Source organism: Drosophila arizonae, chromosome X, assembly GCF_054131065.1.
Source record: "Drosophila arizonae isolate 15081-1271.41 chromosome X, UAZ_ARI_1.0, whole genome shotgun sequence".
In the NCBI taxonomy this organism is placed as follows: domain Eukaryota; kingdom Metazoa; phylum Arthropoda; class Insecta; order Diptera; family Drosophilidae; genus Drosophila; species Drosophila arizonae.
Genome location: NC_142927.1, coordinates 26,470,015 through 26,481,882, shown reverse-complemented (window position 1 = coordinate 26,481,882; position 11,868 = coordinate 26,470,015). Strand labels below are relative to the sequence as shown.

Below are 11,868 nucleotides of genomic sequence, written 5' to 3'. Positions count from 1 at the left end.
GTGAACTGTACTGAACAGTATGTGAGGACTTATATGCATACATATGTGAGTATATATGTGAAGGATACGTTTCTAGGTGCCCATATATGTGAGAGTGTGTTTATGAATGAATAAATGAAGGCATATGTAAATACGTATGTATAAATTATATATTTATGAATGTAGACATGCTCATTTGTGTGTGTAGATATGTGAATGTATGTAGAAGCGTACATTAGTATGCATACAGCTATGCACGAAGTAGATGTATGTACGTATGCATATATGTTTATAAACAAATTAATGAATAAATGAACGTAGATGTAAATAGAGGTATTGAAATGTATCTATGGATCAATGTAGAGATTATCTGTACATATACACATTTGCATGTATGCGTGTACAGTTATGTGCGTATGCATATGAATAATGCATTTATGTAAATGTGATGTATACATGCATGCACATACATATGTATGCATATATGCATAATGTACGTATGTACACATGCTATCTTTACTATAGCAAGTTCACTTCCAGCACCCTTCTTTGCGATTCTCATGCTGTAATAAGTAATATCAATGAAGAATATTACTCTTTAGTCTCATATAATATCATTAAATCTCAGATCACGCCTTAAGATTTTTAGTTAGTTTAGTTTGTCTTTCGTCCAGTTCTTGGAAGTTCTTCTATGTGCACTCCATAATATCTACGCTCAGTTAGCGCTGGCAGTTACTCACCAGACCGGAACACGTGGATATGGCCACATTGGCCGAGGGCTCGCCGCGCACCTTGCCATGGAAATGGCAGTTGAGCTGCTGCGCTGGCGGCGGCGCACGTGAGCGCAGATCCCGACGATGTCGCTCCACAATCAGATGCGGCGCCAGGAAGTAGCTGTGAGCTCTGCGGTAGACAAATGCGAACAATTAATGGCGTGGAGCACGGCTGGAGCCATCTATCTCTGGCAGCCCACTTACGTCAGCTCCAGGTGCAGCGTCTCGTCACGCAGCGGCAGCTCGATATGCAGCTCCGGCTCTGTCTCGACGCTGCGTCGCTGCCGTCTGTGGTCCCGGTCGTGGGCGTAGTGGAGCGTATGCGTCATGAAGGCGCCATCGGCATGCACGCGCCGCGGCACCACCAGCTGCCCCTCCCCATCCTCCAGCTCGTCCGTGTGCACGCCAAAGAGCGGCTCGCTGCCGCCGTAGCTGAACCACAGGCAGATCAGCGTGCTCAGATAATATCGTCTCATATTTTGTGTTCTCTCTTTACTGATCTCTCACACTCTCTCACACACTCTCTCTCTCTCTCTCTCTTTTTCTCACTGTCTCTTATACTCTCTACTGTTGTGTTATTTTCTGGCTCTGACCTTCAGGCGCTTAGCCGTTGTCCATGCGTTTCAACAGCTTGGCAATTAGAGGGCACATGGCAGGCGCCCAAATCCGAAAGCGCCCTGGTCCAATTAGGGCATCAGCTATGGGAAATACAATTTATATTTACATATTGATATAGATACAGATATATACTATGTTCACATGTGTAGAATGGGGCTAATTAAGCTCTGCTAAAATATTTATGAATGATATGATCTCCCTATTGGAGCAAGTTCTATTCTCGTTTGTTAAGTTTTATTTTGAATTTCTTTGATAATTAGTCGCTTTGATTTACATTAGTATATTTACATTGATCACTTTATATAGCTATTTTCCAGACAAATCTGTCTGTTTGTGTGTTATACAAAACGGGAGAACCACAAACGTTACACTGCTCAACAAATATTTGAGTCCGGTTCTCTGAAGCTTTAGCATTTTAGAACGCATATCTAAAGTATCCCGTGTCAAATGACAGCAGCTGCTTAATAGATTTATTGTTGAATACCGAAAAACTCTTAGATTGAGTGAAAATAGTTTCCAGATAGTTGGAGTTAAGGCTTGCAGTTGATGGCTCGGGATCTGAGAGCTTTCTATATTAGTTAGTCTATGCAGCTAATGCTGTTTTATAAGATATTTATATTTATTGCAACTTTAATGTGAATTTAACTTAATTGAACATGATGTTAATTAATTTAATATAATATTGGTAGATTTAACATAAAAATTTTGTAAAAAAGTTCTGTCTTTAAAGCTTATTGTAATGTATTAAAGAGCTTTTGATTAAAATTGAAAGCTTATACCACGTTAGATTATTATTTATTTCAGTAGAAACTTTATGAAGAGAAGCTTTCAATGCCTTTTTCAATATTCATTGAGCTCTGGCTTTGTTCTGACTTTATGCTAAGACTTAAAAATTTAATCAAAAGCATCGTTGATTGAAAGCACCTAAAATATATTTTTTCACAGTACAAAAATAAACCATAAAATAATCAATATCTAATCATTATCTTACTAATAAGGTTGCTTTGGTAGCACTGAAATAGTTATATATATTTTGCGACAATAATAAAGAGGTATCTAGTAGTCGAGCATTTCAATAGTCTCTTTCATAGGGCAATTAATCCAATGATCACGTCGACGCCGCTGGCAGCAAGTGTCATTGCGATTTTGAGCACTTCGTTCGGTTGACAACAACAACAACAACCGACAACAATAACAACAACAACCAACAAGCAACAACAACAACAATTGACAACCACAGTTTGGGCCACCGTTGCAGGCAATGCATTCAGATTGAATTTCAATTGTGCGCATTTCATCAAAAGCTACTGCTGCTGGTGCTGCTGCTGCTGCTGTTGCTGCTGTTGCAACTGGAGGCAGTAGCAATTGTTGCTGCTGCGGCAACAATTTTTATGGCCGGGGCCTTGGCGCCAGGCATTTTTGATTGGCGGCTACGTTCAGCGACTGACATCGGATACAGGACACTTGCGCTGCCTAGTGCCATGAATGATGCAAGCCCGATCGGGCCAGACAACAATTATGGCATAAATTTCTACGAAAATATGCAACAACAAAAAGAGCAACAAAAGTGAAGAAAGAGAGAGAGAGAGACAGAGAGAGAGAGAGAGAGAGAAAATGCTATTTCCAGCTAATAAATAAAAGCTGATTTGCTTTTAGCTTTTTAGCGAATGCTGTGCTGTATGTGTGTGTGTGTGTATGTGTGCGCGATTTTTTCTCCTCTTTCTGGCTGCCCCACAGTGCCAGTCGGACAATGGACTTACCGAATTTCTAGCCAAGAAACTGGCAATAAAATAAATCAAATAATTTAAATGCGGCGCTTCAAAGGTAAATATTCAAACACAACAACAAGAGCGGTGTGTGTATGTGTGTGTGTGTGTGCGTGTGTAAGAACATATATGTATAATACTATGGTTTTTGTCTGCCTTTGTATGTGTGAATACATCTCTCTCTATCTCGCTCTCTTCCTCCCTCTCTCTATCTCTCTCTCTCTCTCTGTGCCTAACTGTCTGTCTGTGTGTGTGTGTGTGTTTCATAGCAAAACACGACAACTTAATTATTCAATCGATAAACAAATGACACGAAGTCAGAGAAGATCGCAGATCTGAGATCGTTGGCAAAGAGCTGGAGGCAGTGGCGAAGGGGGTTGGGGAGGTGGGAGGGGCGAAGTGGGGAGTCCGTCTGGCCTGTTTCACGATCACGATTTGTAATTTATGATAAATGTTGGCAATTCCATTAATAAAATTAAATAAAGCTCATTAGCTGGCAACAAACAAACGAAATGGCATTTTTTTTTTTGTTTTTATTTCCAAAATATATTTGGTTTTCTTTTATTTTTTATTTATTTCTTTTTTGTCATGCGCAAAACGTGTCGAACTAACGAAACTCTACAGTAGCTCGAAGCTCGCAGGCGAACTACGTATGCCCTATACTCGATTCTACTATTCATTTCATGAACATAAATATAAATATTTTTTGCAATTATTCTCGTTTTTAATACTATTAATAATTTCTTTTTTTTTAACTTTGCTCTTAAGGTTTTGGTTTTGGTTAATTTTTGAATCATCATTACTATCACTATTAGCAGTATTCTGTTTCTCTTTTCTCAATTATCATTATTATTTTTACAATGAAAAAATCTATGGAGCTAGATTAATAGAACTAGCGAGCCGAATAGAGACAAAAATTCTTGTAGAAGAAGTCTGAGAATTGCCTGGGGTCTGGAAACTTATTGAGAGAGTGAAGGGTTTCTTCAGTAGGCGAGCGGCAATGGCGAATGCAGTCCATCCCAATCTGACCTGACTGTACTCGTATCTCAACAATCTTATTATCACCGTCATATTATATTATAGCTATACTAGTATTATTTATATCTATCTCCATTTCCCACATTATCCATGACATTGTCCATGGACTCGCGCTCTCTGCTTAGAGTATCGAAAGATTTTTTGTGAGGCGCCTGTAGCAGGCGCCGTTATAAATTAAATTCAAATTGAATGAAAAAATCCAACGTGACAATAAAATTCCAGTTTCTGTGTCTCTGTCCAGTGTCCAGTTGCCAGTTGGCTGTTGCCCAGTTCTTTGATTTCCCGTTCTCGCAGTTGGCAAATATTTCCCAAACACAGCTGCGGCAAAACTTGAAAGATCCTCAAAAAATTAGCAAGCGCCGCCATATGACAATATGCTAAATACACTGCAGACTATCTCTCTCTCTCTCTCTCTCCCTCTCCCTTTCTTTCTCTTCGTCATACTCGCTCTCTCCTCTATGCCGGCTGTCGCCATCCGATTGCCCATTATGCTGCAGTGCGTCGGCTGGCGGGCGCCACATTTAATTATCAATCAATCACATTTGACGGTTCCCTCCATTAAATGTCAGCCAATTGATTGAATTTTTTATTTGGAGAACGACAAACTGCTGCGCTGAGCTGAGCCAATGGCTTGGCTATGGCTATGGCTATGGCTATTATGGCTGCAGCTATTACCCTGCTCCTATGCTCCTGCTCTTGCCCCTGGCTCTGCCCCCGCCTCTGTCTCACTCAGCCACTCTCTGCACTCGCTCATGATTGATCAATGCCGTTGTCTGGCTGCGCTGATTGATGAACTGCATGCGAGTGCCTCGCAATTGGTATTTTGCAGCCTGAAGCTCAGCTCCACTCAGCCAATCTCTGCTCCTCTCAGATGGAAATTAGTATTTAAATCGTGAAATCTGCATGGAAATGCTAAATCCATGTTGATAGTCTTGTTGGCTCCCCATAGTTTTTATTTCTCTCTCAGACTAGGCAAATAGACCTATTGACTATTGCCTATTTAAGTATAATCTTATACTTAGAAATCAATTCGCCTGATCCCCCTATTTCAAGAGAAGAGTCCTTTTCAATTATTATTAATTATACCTATTTAGGAAACTGAAATGAGTATATTGGTTTTTTGCAACGTCCGTCAGTCCGCCTATCCGTCGCTATTTAAGCTAGAGACTTGAAATTCGGTATACATTCTTGAGTATGCCCGCGTCTTATAAAGTCTTAAGATTTTTCCAATACGTCTACTTGGGGCGTGGCAAATCGGAAAACACTATGCTCAGAAAATTGACTATTTAGAGGGCTAGAGACTCGAAACTTAGAATGTGTTAAAAATTCAAAATAAAAATGCAACGTGATAGATAGGCTAATTCTGTTTTTTTAAAATACATACAAATAGCTGGAAAACCTGGAATATACTAACAATATACTAAAATATACTAAAAGAATAGAGTACATCAACATCATACCACTTATAAAAATAAAAAGCCTATAGAAATGCGATATTAGACAAAGAATTTTAGTTACTAAAGATACTTCCTCTCTCTCACCCTTTTTTTTCTCTCTCTCTCTCTTTCTCTCTTAGAAAGGCGATTTTCTTTTTAATCTCGATAAGTATCGGTTTTCTTCTCTTTCAGCCGATACATTTGTCTCTATAGGGTTTTTATAAATAAATTTCCTTGGATTATAAAATCGCAATGAAGAGACGGTAGGTGGGGAAAACAGCTACAGATGAATACATATATTTAGATCATACCTATCATGTGATCGATCGTTGACTAAGCATGAGTTTGGTATTAAGCGAAATTCGTATTATGCTGGTGAATCATTTGGAAGAGCATTTAGTGACCCACGCTTCGCATGATCTCACATAGTTTCTCTTATTAGGCCGTTTTCCTCCATTGCCAATTTCACTCTAGTCCAAATGTGATTTAGCTCCATTGAGTAGCGAACACACACACACATATGCAGAGACTTCTTATATGCTTATTAAATTTATTATTATTATAAGTATATAAATTTATTTACTTTTTGTCAATGGCCGGCGTTGGCGTTCCAAAATTGACATTTGTCAACAGCTTTGTTGACGCTTTGCTTAATTTATTGGCCACGTTTTGTCGTTTTGTCGCTTTACATTTGGCTCGGCCGCTCGATCACATCATCATCTCGATAATGATCACCAATAATGATTATCATTTGTGGGGCAAACACAACAAGCTTCGAGCTGCGAGCCGGTGTGCTGCTAGCTCTACGGTTAGCTCATCTCGGCTTTGTATGCAAATAATGCGACCAAAAAGAATTCAACGAACGAAAAATGAAATACGAATAGAACAAAGATTCCAGGAAAGCAAATAGAATAATAAAACCCCAAGTAGACCCTTTTAAGAATATTGATATTCTTTTTTTCAAAATCAAGTAGATCTAAAAACTTATTCTCAAAATATCTGGGAGAGGTTTATAACATTCGAATATCCAAAGGACTATATTATCTTTCTGCGTCCTTATCTGCATATTTCCTTCTTTTTCTCTCAATCTCTACATCTCTCACCCCTTTCTCTGTATCTCTCTCTATCTCTTTCGCTCTCTCTCTCTCTCTCTTTACCCCGCATTCATATTTTTTTCTCCTGGTAATAATAATATTATTCGTTTAATTTATTTTTTCAAAATTTTGCAAAGGTTCTGAAAGATTTGAACAAAATTTCAATCAATATTTTCTACACTCAACAATTTCCACAGATTTCGAGAAATCTATAATGGCTTTCACTCGTCTAACAGTTTAAATGACTTAAAAACTATTCACAGATTTTCAGAACCGGCATTGCAAATTAAAGCATTTTCTATAATGTTTGCAACACTTTGCCAAAGTCATAGATATTTATGTCCATAGAATTCCAAGATATTACAAAGTTTGTAGAAGTTGTAGAGATCTATGGAAGTCTGTGGAAATCCGAGAGGTCACTTAGATTTTTACTACAATTTCCTACAGCACTTTAAAAATTTCCCTAGTTTACCAAAGTTTCCCAAAAAGCTGTTGTAAAAGTCCCATTAAACTACCAATTATATTTTGAGGCTTACCGTAGATCCTCAAGGATTTCAAAAAGTATTTAACAATAATCACATCTGCACTTAATCGCTTTCAAGAAATTCAACTATTCTTAAAGACTTTCATGGATGACTAAATAAGTTTAAGTTTACCCAATCTTTCGGAGAACTTACAAAATCTAGATCTATACATATTTAGAAATATTCTCAAAGATCATTTGCGAAGATCGTAAAGAAACTTCCCGAAAAATAAGTAGCGAAGTGTGTGTGTGCGTGGCTGTGTGTGTGTTCTACGCGCTCCATTGGATAACATCTGCCCACGAGCCATATGGCTAAATCGTTTAGAAAATGGCAAATTATGAGACGCAGATGCAGACGCAGACTGAGGATGAGATGAAGAGAGAGAAGGGATGGGGGGAGTAGAGCTGTGCGAGGCCTGGCGGGCTTATAGAAAGATTTCACTTGGATGGCAAAGCAGCGACGAGACCAAAGCCAATTTGTACGCCTACCAGGCAGCACATACATAAAGAAAGAGAGAGAGGAGGGCGACAAAGAGAGGGAGAGAGAGAGAGAGAGAGAGGAAACTAAGAGACGTAGAGAAAGACCGACTCTTCCATATTACTGTGTGGCTTCATTCACATATTCTTTTTTTCATTCATGCGTCGTAGCTCCATTGAGACACACACACACACACACACACAGACACACACGCACACCAACACTCAGACACACACACGCACACCCAATGCGAGAGACACAGCTTTTATTTTTATGAATGAAATGAAACTTTGGAGCGTAGTAAAACGCGAAACGATGTGAGCAGCGAGCAGAGAGTCAAGAGAGAAGATGGGCCGGGAGGGACAGTGGAGGGGCAGGCTGACGTCTGCTCTGTCCAGATCGCACGTAACTCCAAGCACATGTGGATCTAATGTTGTTGTTGCTGCTGCCGTCTCGGGGCATATTTTAATTTCTTTAGTGGCGGGCGTCTCCGCGTCGGTGCCAGCGCATGTGGGCCGAAAATGTATTTTTTATGGCGACGTTTCAGTTTTTTTCCTTATTTTATATATATATATATATATATATATATATATATATATATATATATATATATATATATATATATATATATATATATATATATATATATATATATATATATATATATATATATATATATATATATATATATATATATATATATATATATATATATATATATTTTTTTTTTTTTTTTTTTTTTTTTTAAGTTTGTATCGCTCTTCAGTGCTGTTGTTGTTGTTGTTGTTGTACAACAAATGCAGGCCATAAATTTTGCACAGGCGTCGCTCGGGATGGCCACGGATCGTCAGCAGAAGAAGAGAAGGAAGGGGCGGACAGCAAGGGGTGTGCCATGTGCGGACAGAGGGGGCGCTGAGGAAGAATAGTTGGAGCAGTTGAACGCACTGCAGCCCACAAAAATACTTTGAAACAAATCATTTAATTTCTGTTTGTTTTCCTCTGCTGTGGCATGGAAACAATGTTGCTGATGTTGTTGCTGATGTTGTTGCTGTTGTTGTTGTTGTAGCTGTTGCTGCTACTGGTCACAAAAAACATACGTAGCGCTTATTTTGACCATTTTTGGGTGCTGCTGGTGGCATTTATTTGGTCTGACGATGCCTGGCTTCGTGTATCTAACAAATACACAGAAGCTGAGTATCTGTATCTCGAGTTGTAGCTACAGCAACAGCTACAACTAAAGATCCAATCTACCGTTTTGTATCTGTATCTGTATCTCTACCTCTATCTATATCTAGCTATATGTCTCTGTATCAGATGTACATGTTTCTGTATCTGTATCTACATCTGTGACAGTATGTATATACATTTGCCTAGCTTTACCTGTATCTATCTTTCTATCTCAAGCTGTGAATTAGTATCTGTATCTGTAATTGTATCTGTATCTGTATTTGTATCTGTATTTATATCTGTATCTGTACATGTATCTAGCTCTCTATTAGTATCTGTATCTGTATATCTGTATCTGTATCTGTATCTGTATCTGTATCTGTATCTGTATCTGTATCTGTATCTGTATCTGTATCTGTATATGTATCTGTATCTGTATCTGTATCTGTATCTGTATCTGTATCTGTATCTGTATCTGTATCTGTATATCTGTATCTGTGTACCTGTATCTATCTCTCTATTGGTATCTGTATCTGTATGTGTATCTATCTCAATATTAGTATCTGTATATGTATCTGAATCTATAATACTAACTACATGTTTATCTGTATCTACATCTTTAGATGTAGCTGTGTCTGTAAATCTGTATGTGTATCTGTATCTATAACACTAAATACATGTTTAACTGTATCTACATCTTCAGATGTATCTTTATTTGTGTACCTCATTATATATATATATATGTAAATCCGTATCTGTATTGAAATCTCTAAGTATATATGTCTCTCTCCCCACATTTGTATCTGTATCTGTATCTTCAGCTATATCTCTATCTGTAGCTCAGTCTTTATAAGTGTTATATATGTATGTGGCTGAGATCACACAGGAAATTAACTTGAAATATGGCCACCGTTTTGCCTTACTTCAAAGCAACAATAAAAGAAACAATGAACAGGGAAAAAAATATACAAAACAAAACAAAATGCTGACACAACTCAGCAAATTGATGAGGCTTCCAGTTGGTAACATTTCAGAATTCAAATCAAAGTTAACTCTTCTAACATAAATTACCTATTTGCGATTATAATTTCGTGAAAATTAAATTCTACATTTAAAGACAAATAAAGACAATACTTAGATAGAAGTTGACAAAACTTTAAAACAATTGTCATGGAAAAATTCTAGCTAAGCGACAATTAACATCTATCTCAATGTGATAGATAAAATAGTAAATTAGAAATTTTTAATTTTTAAATCATAATAAATAATTTATAAAAAATTTTTTGTAAAAAACATACAAAGTAAATAATCTTACGAGCATTATTTAGCAATCTTTAAATTTATAGCACACCTTTTAAGCGATCGTTTCCGAGAATTCCGAGATTATTTAGGTAGCGAAGTTTTAAAAATATTTATATTTGTAAACATATATATATACTATGTACTATGTATATAAATTATTATCTATCAAACATATTTTTTTTCTATAGCAAATAGAAAACTAGATGAGATAAGCTAAGCTAAGAAAATGGAAGGCAGGGTATATTGGTTTTGTTAAAAATGGCGTAAAATATATATTTTCTTGATCAGTGCGACGAGCTGACTAAACATGGACCTGTCCGTCTGCTCGTATGAGTGAACGCGTCGATCTCAGAGCCTTTAAGAACTAGACTCCCTGTATATAAAATTTTATGAATTATAAATCTTATCAAAAAACAGTTATTCAATTATATTTCGTTAATTTTTACTGGTAGACTCTCCAAATAAATTATTTCATATGATTTCCACCCCTTTCCTATCATATTTGCGGAAAAAAACTTATTTAAATTATTAGAGACTTGTGGCTGGGCAAATATAATTATCACATTCTGAAAGTTTGATTACCAAAAAAGTTATTCAACAACTAATGGTTCAGGGGATCTCGCAGTCGAGCAGTCTCAGCTATAACAGTTTTATTTATTATGCAATGCGATTTCTTTAAATCTGTTTTGCATATGTGTATATATAAGTAATGAATGGAACTAATGGTTATATGAGTGCATTTGGAGCACATTCTGTATACGATACTCACCCTAAGATTATTGTTGTTTCTTTTCTCTATTATATATTTGTGTTTATTTATTTATTTTATTACTTTAATTTTTTCCTCTGAATGAAGCCCGCAAAGATGTCAACCGCAAATGCCGACGTTCTTGCTGATTGTAATCATGATGATAATGCTGATGCTGATGATGATGTCAGGTAAATACTGCGGGGAGCAACGGCGATTTGGGTCGTCTGATTCGCAGCACACAAACAAAAAATAAAAAATAAAAAAAAGTAAACAAAAATTTCGAAAAAAAAAACAAGAAGAAGAAGAAGAAGTGTGATAAATATGTTTGCGCCGGCGATGACTAACCGATTTTCAATATTGAATTAGTTTTCGTCACTTTATTAATTCTATTGTTGTTGCTGCTTCTGTTGTTATTGTGATTGTCGTTTTATTATTATTATTATTGTTGCTACGCATGCGCCACACGCGCTGCTCACAAAAAAAAAGGCGTGAAACAAAAACAATGTGAAACCAAAATTGCACGAGCTCAAATTAATTTACGAAAAAACCCATTAAAACGCAAAACAATCAAAAGAAATGAACAACAAATTCAAAGAAGAAAACGACAAAACAAAAGGCGTTTGGCGCGCGATTTGTTTTTGTTTTGGTTTTTTTTTTTTTTTTTTTTTTTTTTCGTTTGTTTATCGATGTCAATTTCAATTTCAATTTCAATTTCAATACGATGCGAAGCGATTCGATTGCGAGTGCTTGTGCATACACTAATACACACTCTCACACACACACACACGCGCACACACACGGACACGCCGGCGCAGTCGCCGTTCAGACTCAAACTAAGTGAAAATTGCAAGCGGCCACTCGTTTTATTCAAAGGAAAGATTGGGGAGCCCAGACAGAGTCACAGCCGTAGCCCAATAAGCCGAACCACAGCTAGCGCACGATC

At 37.1% G+C, this 11,868-nt stretch overlaps 1 protein-coding gene across 3 annotated transcripts in view; it reads right to left on the bottom strand.

The window, feature by feature from the left end:
* The window catches only part of AdamTS-B (ADAM metallopeptidase with thrombospondin type 1 motif B), a 21,882-nt gene extending 10,014 nt beyond the window's left edge, over positions 1-11,868 (bottom strand). The window contains exons 1-5 of one of the 3 annotated variants that reach the window (XM_018014754.2): positions 11,646-11,868; positions 11,271-11,393; positions 10,944-11,149; positions 957-1,450; positions 720-882 (exon numbers count right to left, since the gene is read on the bottom strand). In XM_018014754.2, the coding sequence (XP_017870243.1) occupies positions 720-882; positions 957-1,228 (435 nt within the window). In that variant the 5' untranslated portion in view covers positions 1,229-1,450; positions 10,944-11,149; positions 11,271-11,393; positions 11,646-11,868. The remainder of the gene's footprint in view (positions 1-719; positions 883-956; positions 1,451-10,943; positions 11,150-11,270; positions 11,394-11,645) is intronic. The other 2 variants (XM_089475518.1, XM_089475519.1) reach the window with 2 other exon arrangements.